Source organism: Mytilinidion resinicola (assembly GCF_010093595.1).
Source record: "Mytilinidion resinicola strain CBS 304.34 unplaced genomic scaffold BDZ99scaffold_12, whole genome shotgun sequence".
Taxonomy (NCBI): Eukaryota; Fungi; Ascomycota; class Dothideomycetes; order Mytilinidiales; family Mytilinidiaceae; genus Mytilinidion; species Mytilinidion resinicola.
The window spans coordinates 525,671-541,974 of NW_022985448.1; the positions used below are offsets into that span (position 1 = coordinate 525,671).

Below are 16,304 nucleotides of genomic sequence, written 5' to 3' on the forward strand. Positions count from 1 at the left end.
TCGACTTACCAGAATCAAGGGCGGTGGGATGCAGCGGAAGAGCTGGAGGTGCAAGTAATGGAGACTCGCAAGAAGAAGCTGGGAGCGGACCATCCTTCTACGCTGATCAGCATGGCCAATCTAGATTAACAGGTGTCCTCTTGTCATGGCCACAAGTCGCGATCCGATTTGCGATCATGACACGTGATCGGAGATCACGTGATGCGGCTCTGTGGGCCGACCCGGGGCGTTAGTGCCTTGGCGCCGACTTGCGCCTCAACTCGGAGTCAGCCCCACTCCCCTTTTCAACCCTTGTATTTATCTTTTCGTAACCTCAAACAATCAATACAACACGGTTTACAACCAACCCTTTAAGCCCTGACACTTCTCATAGGTAGCAATTAACGCAGTGTCCCTCTACTTTTAAAGTGTCACCAGCTCTGACAAGAGATAGGTGTAGCAAGTAGATTATCTCTCGAGTAGCGCGATTGAACGCGAGTTATATTAGATTCGAAGCTTTGCCCGATGCGTAAGGTGGAGCGCAAGCCACTGCGGGGTAAGTTCGTAATAGCAACTCTCGAAGGGAGCTTGGTCCTCTCGCAATCGTACCCCGCATTCGCTGATGCATTAACATCGCCCGTGTCCCGGACCAGCTTTTCGATGTTCCGAGGATGTTTTGGTTGGATGGCTCACTCCTGTTGGCGCATGGCACCCGCACGTGGTGCAGGCGTTGGGGCTCCCGGGCCGCTCTAACTTGCCAAACCGCAGGGGTTCGCCGGTGTCTCATGTCTGCACGCGGGGTATGGAGGGAACCGAGCGATGCGCTTCCACACCGCAGAGGTTCTGACAAACCCAACGCGTGGAGGACAATTTGACTTTAGCCACCTTAAACCTGCCAAAATATCCCTCTATTTCAGGATTCCTTCGCTGCTAAGTTTTCCTAATCCAGTCTCTTACGCTGCGGCATCGAAGATGGCACTTGCGAACCTAACGAACGAGACGGAGGCTCCCAGCCTTTCTGAGGCAGACTTTCTGCTGTTTGAACCAAAAGATAACTGTGCGTGGCTGAGATAAAGTCTGGACGACATACCTCGCTACTTATTTCGCATTACCACACCGCGATCTGACGGCACGACTAATGCGCTTTGGACGAAGTCTAAAGACGCTAGATACAACAGACCACACAGTACGGGTGACGTCTTTGCTAGATAAGATAAGTCTGAAGTTGCGAGAATGCTTTTCAGGCATCTCCGGTGGCGGGGAACTTCTTCAGACCCGGACAATCTGGTTTCGTGGACCAGCTCTTTGCTATTTGCACTGCAATACATGTTTTACCGACACTACAGTTCGAAAGACGGATCAAGTATAGCCGCGATTTATCTTTGCATGGTCGACACAGCTGCTTTTCTAAAGGGGGTGTTCGTTCGAGACATGGACCTCATTCGTATTTTCCGCTCATTCGACCTTGATCTTCGAAATTTTAAAGGTCTTCGAACAAAGAGGCACCGAGAACTTAAAGGATCGTACTATTTTGGAGAGTATCTCTCACAGGGCGCGTTGAAAATAGAAGACAAGTGCGAGATTGTTTCGGCACAGGCAGTTATTGACCATGGGTTATTCAAGATAAGACCTGAGTTCAGCGAGCCGTTGTCACCAAAGGACACGCCGTGGGCAGATAAAGTCATAGCCCTGCGAGAAGTACTCTACGTAAAGGAAAGTCCGAGCATTACCGAGACCGGAATACGCGCCGCCCTCGACATTGCACAGCTCTTCGGAGGAACCTGGAGGCTTCTCTTAGCTGCCAATCTCATAGCATTACTCCCATTCCGGAGCAACGACCACGCTATACTGCAAGCATTCAATGCTGCATCTTTTACAGGTATGTTGTATGTAGAGCAACACTTACTAACATCCGCAGCCAATGACAAAGAGAATTGCTCACCTTCTAGTACATCTTCATATTGAAGAGGTTAAGGGATCTGCAAAACTAGGAGATATGAGGAGAAGATCGAGATCGAGATCAAGATCAATGATGATCAGGGTGCTGAAAAGCGTACACTAATGCATGTGAACTCTAAACCAACTGTCTTTCGCTCACATCCTATCATTTTTGGATTCGCCAATGTAAACACAAAATCCAATCTACGCCCATTCTGTTCGTAATACGATAAACCTCTTAGCGGACTAGACAGTAGGAGAACAAGGAGCTAAAGAAGTGACCCCCTGTTAGTAAGCCATTGGAGTTCAAGATGTAGTTATGCGTAGTTTGGGTGTATTACTATAAACCAGAACTTGACCTAACCCTAACGCCAAGTGAGGCAGAAACAATTGAGCATTCCAAAAATTAAAAAGACTAAACTCCTCCCGAAATAGTTTTGTTATATCTGATTTCCACCTGAATTTACTTCGAAAACAAAAACTTGATAAGCTTCGCAAACTAGAGCATTGTTCCAGACAATTTCGTAAGCTTCCCAATAGTCAGAAAAAAAAAATAACAAACCATCAGTCACCAGTCTAAAGAAGTCCCAAAAATAGTGCTGCATGATACAGAGAGCGAGGGAGATTTAGCACGCGGATGCAGGCACAATAAACACAATACTCCCTTGCGTTACCTAACTCATAGAGTTAGCCACGCCGCTATCCAACCTCGCACATGATCTAGAGATCTACGCGACTGGTCAATTTATTTTCATCAGTTTAACAGTTTCACCTTCCCGATCCCCAAGTCCTTCAACTTTGCCTCAAGATACTCAGCCACCCTCCTCAATGTCGCCGACCCGCCACAAGTCCCACTCTCCACATGCTGCGCCAACCCACTCAACGTCGAGAATGACTTGATCTCAACTGCACGCCCGCTAGGCAGGGGAGTGAATAGCGACGCCGGGCAGTGAAATATGCGCGCAGCATGGGCCGGGGAGGAGAGGTGCTGGTGCAGCGATTCGGGTGTGGAGAACGCGGCGCGGGTGGGAGGGCAGAGGGGGCATTTCCCGAATGAAAAGAGGGTGAGGGATGAGGCGGTGGAGTGGTCGGAGCATGGAGTTAGGAGGGCCGGGGAGGCAGGGCTGCGTGTTGTGCTGCTGGGAGTGAGTTCGACACCGACGTTTGAGCTGGTTGTAGGCGTGTAGGCGCCCGAATTGCTGCTGGTCTGGCTCGCGGTTTCGAGGAGCATGCTGCTCAGTCCCGGGTTGGGATTGGTGATTATTGCAGCAGTATCGTTTAGTTGCACTGCTGCGTTTAGTGTCTTGCGTGTGACTCCGGATTGGCACGCTCCGCTTTCGAGGTGGTGTAGCAGCGCTGAGGGGCTGGAGAAGCGCCGCTTGCATCCGGAATTGCCATTGCTAGTGATGCATTTGATGTTGCTGAGCGGCCGATGAACCAGTGATGACCGGTGCTGCCCTAAGGCTTGCTCAGTCTTAAACTCGCGATCACACTCGCTGCAGACATAATCGGAGGTCTGACGCCTTGTAACGCTGTGGATTTTGTTTTCGAGGTGCTGCTGCAAGGCCTGTCCGTCTACAAAGTCTCGATCGCAGTCGCAACAGTGGAATTGGCTGGCGTGTAGGGACGAGCGGAGGTGTCGGCGTAACGCGGGCTCGTCGACAAAGAAGCGGTCGCAGTCGCTGCAATGACAGTGCCTTGTTGCCCGCTGGTGGCACGTGAGACTCTCTTGTACACTGAATGTTTTGTTGCAGTGCCCGCAATTCCAGCTATGGAGGGCTAGGTTATGTTGCTTGAGTCCGTCTGCTGTATGGAAGAAACGGTTGCAGAACTTGCAGTGGCAATGTCCTGTGTCTTTTTGGTGCTGGCCAAGGGCACTACGACTAGAAAAAGTACGACCGCAGCTACAGGTCGACATTTGGAGATTGGGAGGATGCTGTGCTGCAAAGCAAGTAGGGTAATGACCGAGGAAGTTCAGTCAGTGAGGGCGGCTGAGCCGCTCCAGCCACACCCTTGTGACGTGGCAAATCGGCGATGTGAGCAGGGAGGCTGAATTGATTGACAAGCTGCATGCGGCTGCCTGGAAGAATAGGGAGGGTGCCGACCCGCTCAGGCCATCCTCTTGTGAGGTGGCGATTCTGTAGGTGGTCTTAGATTATTGAGTTGGTTGGAGACATAGCCAAGCTTGAGTTAGACCGCAAGGCTGCAGGGGGGCCAGCCTATTGCCGTATTGAGCCAAAAGTGATCCTGAAGGCAAGGCTGAAACGGGAGCAAGTAAGCCGCCATTTTGCCTTTCTGTACAATCCAATAAAGAGAAGGTTCCAGAACACTGTTACACCGACCTCCAACCGTATCCGCCAGCCTCCCATTAAGGGCACTCCACCCCCCAGCCCGACACCCGATCCTGATCAACTTACACCGCAAGCTCCCTGTATCCAATTGCAGGGGGAAACCATAAGAATGCAGGCGGGATTCGCTGATAATATGCGCGAGGAGTTTAAAATGCGCTCAGCGGACTCCATGGCACGTGCGTGTTGGAATACCCTACGGAAGACTTGGAAAAGCTTGTGGACGGGCTCAAAATGTGCGGACTGAGAGCTCTGCAGCGATCAAAATCACGTTTACTATTGCTTGTACAACTAATTAGCTATTGAACGTCAGCATGAATGCGTAAGACTGCCTGTTCATCTACTCACGTACAGAATCAAGTTGATTTACTTCAGCGCCCAGACGAATGCAAAAGGAATAGAGGACAGCCATGTAGAAACGCCTGCTTTGATCTACGTGTAGTAAGTATGTATGTACAAGAAGCTAACAATACAAGATGGCTTCAGATTGCACCCCTTCATTAGAACATTCCGTTCCCTGCGGTGACTGAGGATAGCGAATTGGTCGAGTCAGTGCGGTCTCAGGTAGCAAGATGAAGCCCAACCACCTCCTCTGCGTCGATCATCCACCGCTATCAGATCTCCAGCGGGACGCGCCGCTAGCGTTTCAGGTACCCGTAAATCTTTCACGAATCCTTCAGGCACCCGCAAGTCAGTCTGCCCAGTTAGGCGTAGGCTACACGTTTAGAGGCGTATTCTACGAGCCTCTTAATTTAAATAGGGTCAACAGCTTGAATCTAATTGCAAGTAGGTAGTAGGGATGTCAGCGGAAGTACAATTGGTATACCAGGGGGATCTAGCCTTTCTTATCTTGATATCGGATCCCTCGCAAAACCTATTCATCCCCCGAGTACGGTTGAAGGGTGCCTTACCGTACTTTAGCCTCTGGAAAACGTTCAATATGCAAAATTGAGCAGCGATGTACATACAGTCCAATTTTGCAATACGAAAGCAAAAATGATACCATTAAATGGGCGCAAAAAGTAGAGAGCATACCATCTTACCAACACGTACATCCCTCATTTTTCGTAATATCTCATCCCTCGCGCCTTTCCCAATGGCCAGTACCGAGCGATCCGAGCCTCACACCCAATAAACCATCTTCATCAGCTGTCTCGCATAGAACCTCCAGTCTTTTTTGGCCTCCGGCCGATCTTCCTCACCGACGTTATGCTTCTCAACCGCCCTCAAAAATACCTCATCGATCGTCGACGGGCTCACCGAATAAAACTCCAGGCCTAGCTTTTCCTTGTTTTCTTCCAGCAACACGAACAGCGCGCCGATAGAAACACCTGCACCACCTAACCCCGGTTCGCTTTGGGTGATCTCCAAATCCAAGTCCTCGGGGGGTGGAGCTAGTAGCGAAGAAGCCTTCAAACTCTTCTCCAGATCTTGATCCAGATCCTGCGCCTTTCCAAGTCCAGAGCTAGCAGGGATACTAAAACGCATCTGCCCATGGTATGGTAGCCCCTCTGCCTTCGCCCCCGGCAGCTGTTGCTCTATCCACACGCAAACTCTCTCCATCTCCGCAGCCGAGGTGTGCGGCGCGGTGCTAGCGATGAGGTGGATGTGAAAGCCGTGGCCGTGCTTAGTGCGGAGGTGGGCAGTGGAGCCGATGTCGAGCATACGCTTTGCGAGGACGCCGACGCGGTCGGCGAGGTGACCAGCCTCTTCCATCGAGTGGGTCTGGGGGGTTGTGTAAGTATAAATGCGTATAGAATTGTGTTGACGGGTGGCTTACAGTCAGCAAGATGGATCTGTTTGGGACAAAACTGGTGAGGGTCTTCCACATTGTGCGTTTGGCGAGCGGATCCATTCCAGATGATGGCTCATCGAGGAGAACAACCTCTGGGTTGCCTTTGTTTCGAAATTAGTACCACTATCAAGCAGTGTGTGGAACGTTCTCACCAATCAAAGCGATCCCAAGACTGAGTTTCCTCTTATTACCACCAGACAGTTTCGACGCCATCATATGCGCAAAGACCTGAAGGCCAACAGCTTTCACAATTTGCCGTGCGTTCCGCTTGGCCTCTTTGACACCCCTAATACCTGCGTAGAACTCCAAATGCTCGAGCACAGTCATCTAGTCCATAGCATCGAACTGTGGGCAAACTCCAAGGTGCGAGCGGGCAGTTTTTCTCTCCTTCCTCACGTCAACACCCTCGATGTAGATCTCGCCGCCCTTTCGAGAAGGCTGGAGTTCTCCGCGAAGCATCGTGATTGTAGTCGACTTGCCAGCGCCATTCGGGCCCACAATAGCAAACATCTCCCCTTTTTTGACGCCGAAGCTGAGGTCATCAACCGCGGTTACAGTTCCAAAAGCTCTTGTTTTGAAGGTCTTAGTAAGATGCAGAACGCGGAGGCCGTCGTTAGAGGAAGCTACTCGCTCGATCTCATCGCAAACTTCCTTTTCTTTCGTGTCGTGGTCTTCGACGTCTGATTCGGGGGCTGGCTTCTTGAACCAATTTAGCGTCCAGCCGTGGTCCACTAGCATCAATACGCCAAATTGGAAGAGCGATTGGCCCACGAGGTAGAGTATTGGACCGCCATAGAGCTTGATGCTACCCGGAAAAGTTGCCATTTTCGAAGGTGCACCAGAGCAAAGCGAAGAGAACATGTTCAATGAAAGAATTAAAGCTCTGGCTAGATTTCCAATCGGCGTTACGAGATTGAAGGTGAAGTTGACTATCGTGGTAGCGTCATCCACTTTAGTGGGATCGAGTCTGGTCTGGATATTGAAGATGGCGGTCAAGTACATGAGCAGCATGAATCTACTAGACATTAGCATGTTTTCAAAGTCCCAGAGAAATTGGCTTACGCTTGAGACCCTGCAGAGATAGCAAAGGCTGACAGCTGTGACCGCGCCCATAGCGAGACCACGTATGACCACAGGACTGACGCGAAGCCATAAAGGAAGAGCACGATGAAGAGGTAGGGAAGATTCCACCATGCGTCATTCGCAGCGGCAGTCATTATAGCTGTGATAAAAACACTGACTAGCAGCGTGTTGGCCCAGTCAAAAGAAAGATATGCAAGCCACAAGGGAAGTGATCGTACGCCATTGGAGTACTCCAGTGCACGAATTTTATGTAGTCGCTCCACTGTGGGGTACAGAGTGAAGAAGGCTGGGTAGGCGGCCATGATCAAACCGAAGTAGAAGATGAATTGAATGGAGTTGCCCGCATTGTCTGGCCATGGATAATTGAAGGATCGGTAATTGGTGACAATGGAAATATTCGTTGACATTACGTCGAAAGCATTTTGCAAGAAGACGGAAGAGTAAACTCCCAATGTACCAATATCGGAGTAGTAGCTGAACGTTGGTATGGAACCATTGCCACCCAAGAAGAAACCCCCAGGAGTAACGTTGTGGAAGCTCTGCCTGATGTATGAATTGAATTCGTCCAGAGAATCTACAAGATGAACATGATCGAGAAGGGCAGCCTGGGAGGTGTTTGCGTTGCCAAATTGTTTAGGAAGAATGTCTCTGAATTTGGTGAGATTCGCGTTCAGGAACGCGTTTGTAGGCCCAAGGACTAGTAAGGGCTTATAGTTATTCTCGGTGGATAGGGTCTCGATATCCTGGTCATTTACTTGTTGACGAGGCGAACATCCTGGAAGGTGGTTCTTCCTGACCAGGATCGTTACTAAAGCTGTTGCGATAATGGGAATTATGAACGCAGCGATGTATGGAAGATAGTTTCGTCGGAGAATGACCATCCGCTTGCGAAAAAGGATAATTGCTTGTTGAACGAACCCAAGCCTCTGACCACTCATCAATGGTTCTCCTACCTCCTCTTGTGTGATCGTAAGACGGCCTTTTTCTTTTTGATGAGAGGGACTTGGGGTAATAGCAGGCTCAGAGTTCGAGTCAGCAAGTTCCAAGTTTTTTTCCGAGTCTGGATCTTCCGCAAGCTTCATGAAGACTTCCTCCATTGTTGGTCCAGTGACTTGATAATTGGCGATCTTCCTGCTTTCAAACTCTTTGATGACGTTCATGGCTCGATTGGTGTCAGATATGGTATAAATAGTCTGATCACACAGGACTTCTTTCGGTACGCCGTTGAGAAGGTCACCAACTTCTGGAGGTGGGCCATATCCGGTTCCGTGAAGTATGCGCACTCGATAGCCGTCACCCAGCTTATTCTTTAGCTCCGAGACAGACCCTTCGGCTTTGAGTTCACCTTTGCTCATGATGACCATATGATCAGCGAGATATTTAACTTCATCGAGGAAATGTGTCGTAAGAAGGACCTAGTGATATTTATTGATTTCGGATCTTTTGAAGTCAAAAATGTTTCTTACAGTGCGAGTTCCTCTTGCTGCAAGCAAGATGTCCCATACTTTCCTGCGCGACAGTGGATCGAGACCTCCGGAGACCTCGTCAACGCAGCACACCTTGCTTCCTCCTGTGAGCATCATTATGAGCTGAAGTTTCCGCTTCTGTCCGCCAGAGAGCGTCCCAGCATATGCCTTGATCTTCTTAGTCAATCCACAGTCGTAGATGAGTTGGCTAAGCTCGCCATCTGACGCAGGACTAATGGTCGTGGATTTGATCCGATAGAATATCTTGGTATGTTGCTCGACGGTTAGAGACTCCCACAGCACGTTCTGCACCAACTGTCAGTAATTGTTCGAGCATTTGAGTCAAAGAAAATACATATAGCAAGTCTTGGAGAGGCTAACCTTCTGCGGGCAGATACCAATTCCGCCTGTGCCATCCAGATCAATTGCACCGGACGTGACATCATTGAGCCCAGCAATAGCATTCAGGGTTGTCGGCTTTCCGCATCCATTGGCGCCCACGAGCACCAAGATATGGCCGGGCAAGGCTGTAAGCGAGAGGCTTTTCACAGCTACCACTGGTGTCTTCTCGAATCCGAGTAAGGGTGCAACCACTCTGTAGAACTAGTTTGGATAGTACTGCTTTGTGAAGTTGGTCAAGGTGACCGGATGCGTGGTATCATCGTATGTGACGGTTCTCCCTCTTTTGGAGGCGGTGCTATAGAGATACCGCTCCACTGATGCTCCCAGTACTGGATACACAAAGATTTGGACGATCATCATGATCCAGAAGGCAATGCCTGGTACTCTCCAGGTTGCGCCAGGAGCAGCTTCAACGAGATTTGCCGGTATTTGTTTGTGTTCGTAGCGGGCCATGAATATGAAGAAGAAGACGTATTTCATGGGAGTGAAGATGATGCTGAGGATAGTTACTGCGGCAGTGGACAGCGTTTCGGCGGTAATTTGCGCGACAATGCCGAGCACGAGCGCGACTACGATGGCAGTAATGCCACTCAGTTGAGATCTTTTGATGGACGCCCCGAGAATGGAGAAAGAGTTCAGGGAGAGGCCAGCCAGGATGTTAAAAATGATCAGGATGCCCAGAGAGATCTTGGGGAATAAGCCGACTTTGGCAATTATTGCCATCAAAATCCACGATGGGAAATATATCTAGATAGGGCGGTTAATAATTTTTTCGTAGAAGGAGATATATAGCTTACTATTGTGAAGGCGATGTGATGCCCAAGCAAGCGAGCAACCTGTGGCTGCCAACGAGCAGTATTCGGCATCATTGATTCAAGCAAGTCTGCCATACCTTGCTCTCGTTCTCCGGCCACTATACCGACCAATTGATAGCACAAGCCGACAAAGCCAAGGTACCATACGATACCAATGTACTTTGTATTGGCATTCTGGATTGAAGTCGTAATAGAATCATCCCACTGCTTTTGGGTCTTAGACGTGAATGGGTACTCCTCGACCGTTTTTGGGAGACTGGTAGTGTCTTCGCCAAACTCTACAGATGCAATTACAGCGTCGATTGCATGCTGCAGCGGAATCGGGTACGTCTCTGCGTCATTGTTGTTCTTCTTCACATTGATTGATATTCCGAACGCGCCGTCGTTGCGAAGAGTGTAATTCCAGGCACCGCCTTCCTTGGGCGAAGTATAGAATTCGGCGGCCCCAAAGCATTTGGTGTTTCCTGATAGTGCACTTCGACATACTGTCAGAAGGTCGTCTGGATTATACAGGAGCTCGACAGGCTTCCCAGTTGTTCTGGCTGAAGCAGCTATAGCGGCTATGACTTTGTCGATGTCACCGTCTCTAGGTCCGTAATTGCAGAGTGCAAGAGTGTGGCGGCCTTCCCCAGCACCATTCAAAGCATCTGGAAGGCTTCTGATCGGTGTGGATGTTCCAATGCCGTAGGTCTCCTTTGGCCAGTAGACTCGAATGATGAAAGACATGTACATCACGAAAACCAACGGGACTGTGAAGGCGCGAAATATAGTTGACGCAGCCTGTTTGCGATTGAGAGTGAGCAATAGATCTTTCCAGGTCAGTGCCCATATTTGTCGAAGGAAAAGTGCCGCTGCCATCTTGAGCCCGGCGAAGACTCCCGGTATCAGCAGAGTACAGCAACAAGAAGCATTGTAGGTAAAAAAGAGAATAGAACACTACTATCAGTGTATTTCATGGGTTTGAAGACAAAGAAGCTGAGATGGCTGTTTAAAGCATTGTCAGACGACGAGTGAAGAGATCTACGCTATCGCGAGTCTGCCTCGAAAACCACCTGGGCAGAGCTCGTGTTCGCATTGTGGTGGCGTCTCCCATATTAGCGGCCTTGTCCAAGGAGGCCGCCCGCGTACTTCGTATGGCTGGTGTTACCATTGGAAAGACACACGAATGGTGGAATGCCATCTCGGCGGCCATGGCGGTCTCGGTCTGCTCGCATTCTACGCGAGGCCGAGAGCCATGCGACAAACGCTGGGTGATTAAGGCCGTACGAGGCGGCATTGAGGGCCACGGCTAAATCGTGTTGTCTGGCGCAGGACTGCGGAGGAGTGGTGCAGGAAGCGTGCGCCATCTCAAGGTCGCAAACCTAACTCGATTAGGGACGACTGTTGATTAAACACCAAGAATGTTAATTCGAATACTGATGCCGCGTACATACGGTGATACTGAGAACTGATCTGTGTATGCCTAGGTTCAATGCTTAGGTTCATCGCTTCCAGCTTACAGAGCTAGTATTCTATCTTACTTCAGCGTGTAAATCACGTGATATCAATATGAGATCTATTCGAACGTCTATATGCTACGTGTGAACTTGAATATATGACTTTGCGACGAATGTTAGTAGATTTTTCAAGTAAAGAGGGCTTATATAGTTAAAGCTGCATACAACAGGCCACGATAACTAGAAAACGATTCCCTCTTTTTTTCAACCCCTCCGTAGATTCTTATCATTTAAGGTCGGAACACCCAGTCCTCATCAAACTTCCCGTAAGTGATTCCCTCTACACCTTTGAACACATCATCGTAATGCTTGACCTTGGACTTCGGATTCTCTGCCTGACGAAAGTACCCTTTCCCGACCTCTCTGAGCTGCGGATCATTCCACATCTTGCTAATCCACTCAATTGCCTCAGGCGTCGCCGTAGTTAACGGGAGATTATATGATCGAAATCGCTGTTTCGTATCTATAAGCAAAAGCCCATATTGAAAAGGACAGGTCGTGGTTAAAATCAAGAGTCTTCTTAGTACGTACCCAAAGCACCGGCCAAAAGAACGCATCCACGATCCCAAACTCGCCGCACAAATATCCCTCATCTTTTACCTTACTGCCCCCTTCATTAGCTCTTTCGATCGTCTTTCTTCTCGCATTTCCCCATATTTCCAAGACTCTCTTCACGTTCTTTCTAGCCGCATCGCTAATTGGGATCGCGCCCTCGTACTTGGCAATGAAGTTCGCCGAAAACTCGTTGCGCATAGCTACAAAGCCCGAATGCATTTCAGCCGTCGCGGAGCGTGCGAGAGCTCGAAGGTAGGGGTCCGACGGGAAAAATGGGAGGGAAGGGTGTTCTTCTGCCAAGTGGAGGAGAATGGCGAGAGAGTCGTTGATATTAAGCGGTGGGTCGTACTTGTTGTCTACAAGAACGGGTACAAGCCCGCTGGGGGATAGTGCATTGAGCTTTGCTTGTACGTAAGCCCAGATTCTTTTGATGAGTTGTGGAAGCGAGCGATGCATACTTCTGCTCTCGATTCTAGCCAGAGATTGAGCATGCGCATATCGTACGGAATCGAGTAGTAATCCAACAGGACTCTTACTCTTGCTGTCCATGCTGTAATGCAGTTAGCGGGAAGCTAGGCTCACCATTGCGAACTACTTGCATGAATATCTGTCCCAAAGACCGATGAGAAAGTATCTCGGTCGATCAGTTTCTTCTTTGAGAGTGGAATTGGGGCCCATGTTTTCTATCTGGAGTTTGATACCAAGAGAGAGATAGATATAGAATATGTTTGCGAACTTGATGAGAAGATAAGTAGTTGTGGTAAGTCTGTGTGAGTCACTCCGTGTACGCCCTACCGTGTACAAGCCAAGTAGTGCTAAGAGGCTCCATAGCTGTATACTTGTGTGAATTGAACACGCTTCTATCTAACAACACTGTTGGACACTTATTTATCGTAGATCGTGATGGTGTAAGCAGATGCTTTCGGGGACTCTCCTGACTGTCTCCATTCCAGACACCGAGCGTACTATCGATGCTTACATGTTCTACATGAGTCTCTTTCATCACTTCTGGACGTAGCGGAGATGGTAACTAAGCTAAATGAAAATTCTCAAGTTCCATGCGTATCTGTACGTATCCAGCATACGGTATAGGTCGAGGGTGGTGAGGGAAGACTGATCTCTGGTATTTCGTAGGTAAACATAAGCCGGGCTCGACTGCTTCAGGTTTAGCGCTGTAAATAGGCTAAACTACTTTGGGTAAGCAGACACGTGGCCGGCTGATTCTTCCCGTACGATCCTTCTTCCCCTTGCATGATGTGACGCCAGGCAGACTGGGCAGTCTCCTGTAACAGCCACCGAGTCTCCACTTGATAAGGATTCGAACTTCATGCGCATGAGTTATGCGGAGCACGTAGGATGATTGCCTTCCTTCCACGCATGATGGAATACTGTTGCCTGACTGCGGACGACCTCCCATCTGTCCAGTGCATAGGACACTGCCTCTCACAAGGCAGACCTCAACGTTGGGAGTGGTGTGGAAGCCTCAGCTGAGATGTCTCCCTATGGGATAAAGACCTCCAGGACCCCATGAGCGATGTTTGCGATGTCGTGACATTTCCTGTACGTTATCCGTGCTCTGCACTTCTCGCCCACTGCAATTCGAATCCGCAGGATCGAATGTACGCGGCTATGCTTGTTCCAGGCGCTGTTGCTGGCACGCCTGCCGCATACGGGTTAGCGCTGCGGGGACACCTCGGCTCGTCCCGCTAAGCGCCAAGCTTGAAACGACAACCTCCGCATCCCATTCCATCCTCATATACTTAGCGCTGCACTGCTCGTTGCGCTTCTATTCTCACGCCCTATGGCTCCGCAAGCCAAGTCTGCTCCCGCCAAGAAGAACAGGCGGAAAACCGCAGCAGGTCCTGCGACCCCCATCGTGAGGTCTGTCAAGCCTCGAAAGAGCGCGCGACTGCAAAACGATTCAACACCCTCCACACGTCCTGCACCCATCTCTCAGCCAGCTTGCGCTAGACGGAAGCGTTCGCGAGACCCTGAAGCTGAAGCCGACGATCGAGAAGGCGTGTGTCCTGAAGCTGAAGCCGATCCAAGCGTGCACCCTGCAAAACGGCCCCGAAGTCTTCCCTCCCCCCAACTCCAGCTCTCTGAGACCAACCTGCGAAGATTCAACGGCGAAGAGATGCACATCACTCCGGCTTCACGCATCAAACGGTCCTCTTCACAACGTTCCACATCATCAGACGTAACCCAGGATACAGCCCGATCCCAACGCTCCTCTGGCACCACCGCCTACTACCGCTTCGCCCATCTTGCGACCGCCCAGGTCTACATCCACACCGATTCTGCTGAGGATATCCAAGAGGCCATCGACGCTGTTTTCAAAGCCGAACCCTCCGAGGAACGCCGGGATCAACTCAAAGCTATATCTCAAGTGCTCCACAACGGCTGCACCAAGGCAGCCAGGGCTGCGGTTGGCGAAGATGACTTTGTTCACCTATTCTTCGCTGCCCTCAAGGCTATGAGCTCCGAAAAGCTCTGTCTCCGTGAAAAAGCCGACTGGCAGGAGGTGCTTAAGCCAAGGATCCAGCGGTCGCATTTCAATTTGGATTTCCTGGCAGGTTTTGACTTCATGGCCGGTTACCAGCAACAAGAGGTTGACGCCACCGCTACACCGCGGAAACGCCACCAGGAGTCTGCTGGCCAGACGTACATCTCCCCCCGATCCTCAATGGCCAACGCATTCGACCCTATGCCAGCCAAGGAACCAGGCACAATGCCTCCCCCCGCCCCACCCTCTGTCCTAGAGGCAGATCGCTCCCCGATCAAAACACCCCGTCCCGATATTTCAATAGGCACAGAAGTTACAGCTCTCACGTCTGCTCTCTCGTCGCAAGATACCAACAGCTCCGAGGCCTGGCTATTTCTCACCCAGCTCCAAAATATGATGGTGCATCGTGAGTCAGGCGGGCCGCAAGAACCGGTGCTGATCTCAGTACCCGCCCCACGCGCGTCAGATCTCGCCTTCCCATTTGCTGTTGTTGAGGGCAAGGCCTACTCGACCGGAAAACAGGTGTTCGAAGCAGAGAACCAAGCTGCGGTTGCTGGGGCTTGTGGACTGAAGATGCAGCTTTGTCTGGATGAGCTGGTGGAGCGCGCAGCGCCCACACCCACAAGTGATGTTCTACCCGCACCAAAGAACCAACCCGCACTCTTCTTCTCTATCTGCACCCAAGGCCCAATCCACGAGCTTTGGGTCCACTGGACCAACGTTGAAGGTGGTATGCGCAAGTTCCACATGAAGCTTTTAAAAATTTGTCACGGGGTGTTGCTGGAGGGCGTGGAGGACTTTATTGTTGCTGTAGATAATATGTTGCGTTGGGGTACAGGGCAGTTTCTGGAATCAGTGGTGGAGCGTCTGGGCAGGGTGGCAAGGAACACAAGGGCAGAAGCTTAGTGTATTCGCAGGTGAATCGAACAGTCATCTTTCTGCATTTCTTCATCTACTTGGCAAGGTGCAATCGTGATACAAGTGTGGGATGTTCAGCAACTCGAGTGCATAACTCGCTCGTGTCAATTTACGTACAAACATCAAGACTCCTTTGCAATCACAAACCATTACTCAGCGTCGATCTACTTCTCTTCAATCTCCTCTTCCCCGTCCATCTCCTTCCCGTCAATCACATTCTTACTCCTCCACATCTTGAGATTGCGATATCTCAGTGTTGCGTTAAACCCCCTTACTTCTGCTTCCGCCTCCGCCATTTTCCTAAGAAAACAATCAGCTCGAATCCTGCGTGCAACATCAACAGTTAAATATGACGTCCATCCTTCATTTCCCGCATGCCCGCGTAGATATAGTGGGTCTGATGTTGGTACCTGGGTCCGAAACGCTGACGGCGAGGCTGAGTACGCTTGGCGATCTACAACTTGCCGTTTCCGCACAGGATGAAACACGACCATCCATGAGAGCAATCTTCCAAGAAAATACAGAAATAGTGTGAGATGTTGAGAATAGATGTTGAAAGCATGACTTCAAGAAAAAAAAAAAAAAAAGTGTGTACTTATTTCCCGATCCCTTCCCCTCAACGTCCTCAGAAGCAAAACAGAAAGCGAAGAGTATAGTTCCTACCCTTCAGCCCCCAATATACCTTTTTCTTGCTCTCCCTCATCATCAATAAAACCTCCACACCACTCCGACAATGCACCTCACCTCGCCCCAGCCCCTCCTCTCCCTCCTTCTCCTCCTCACCACCACCGCCCTCGCCACCGACTGCCTCCTCAGCGTCGGCCACCTCGCCAACGGCGCCCTCGCAGACGCCTACATAATCCGCCAAAGCGCCGAATACAAGGTCGAAAATATCCTGTGTCAGTTCCCTGCCCACATCGACCAAGACGGCCACTACGCGCTGGAAGACTGTAACCCGGGGTACATCTTCACGTTCAGTCAGGATGGGACGCAGGCTTGGTAT

At 50.3% G+C, this 16,304-nt stretch overlaps 5 protein-coding genes across 5 annotated transcripts; 2 read left to right on the forward strand and 3 right to left on the reverse strand.

Annotated features, from left to right (window-relative positions):
- Positions 1-989: 989 nt before the first annotated feature.
- BDZ99DRAFT_51643 (uncharacterized protein) lies at positions 990-2,308 on the forward strand. The gene has a single exon (XM_033725072.1). The coding sequence runs from the start codon at positions 1,213-1,215 to the stop codon at positions 1,942-1,944; it is 732 nt and encodes a 243-aa protein (XP_033575271.1). The 5' UTR covers positions 990-1,212; the 3' UTR covers positions 1,945-2,308.
- Positions 2,234-3,835, reverse strand: BDZ99DRAFT_509602 (uncharacterized protein; the record flags this gene model as incomplete). The annotated part of the gene is made up of 1 exon (XM_033724420.1): positions 2,234-3,835. The coding sequence occupies one exon, from the start codon at positions 3,833-3,835 to the stop codon at positions 2,672-2,674; it is 1,164 nt and encodes a 387-aa protein (XP_033575272.1). The 3' UTR covers positions 2,234-2,671.
- Positions 3,836-5,387: 1,552 nt separating this feature from the next.
- On the reverse strand, positions 5,388-10,684 carry BDZ99DRAFT_534302 (putative ABC transporter; the record flags this gene model as incomplete). The annotated part of the gene is made up of 9 exons (XM_033726535.1): positions 5,388-5,990; positions 6,046-6,161; positions 6,213-6,387; positions 6,418-7,075; positions 7,123-8,558; positions 8,610-8,915; positions 8,991-9,212; positions 9,255-9,758; positions 9,809-10,684. 9 exons carry the CDS (start codon positions 10,682-10,684, stop codon positions 5,388-5,390), a joined length of 4,896 nt encoding a protein of 1,631 aa, XP_033575273.1.
- Positions 10,685-11,437: 753 nt separating this feature from the next.
- Positions 11,438-12,970, reverse strand: BDZ99DRAFT_464185 (putative glutathione S transferase). Its single transcript, XM_033720247.1, has 4 exons — positions 12,477-12,970; positions 12,336-12,427; positions 11,854-12,276; positions 11,438-11,774 (listed from the first exon to the last, which is right to left on the reverse strand). The coding sequence occupies exons 1-4, from the start codon at positions 12,553-12,555 to the stop codon at positions 11,553-11,555; spliced, it is 816 nt and encodes a 271-aa protein (XP_033575274.1). The 5' UTR covers positions 12,556-12,970; the 3' UTR covers positions 11,438-11,552.
- Positions 12,971-13,648: 678 nt separating this feature from the next.
- On the forward strand, positions 13,649-15,518 carry BDZ99DRAFT_464186 (uncharacterized protein). The gene has a single exon (XM_033720248.1). The coding sequence runs from the start codon at positions 13,679-13,681 to the stop codon at positions 15,287-15,289; it is 1,611 nt and encodes a 536-aa protein (XP_033575275.1). The 5' UTR covers positions 13,649-13,678; the 3' UTR covers positions 15,290-15,518.
- Positions 15,519-16,304: the final 786 nt, after the last annotated feature.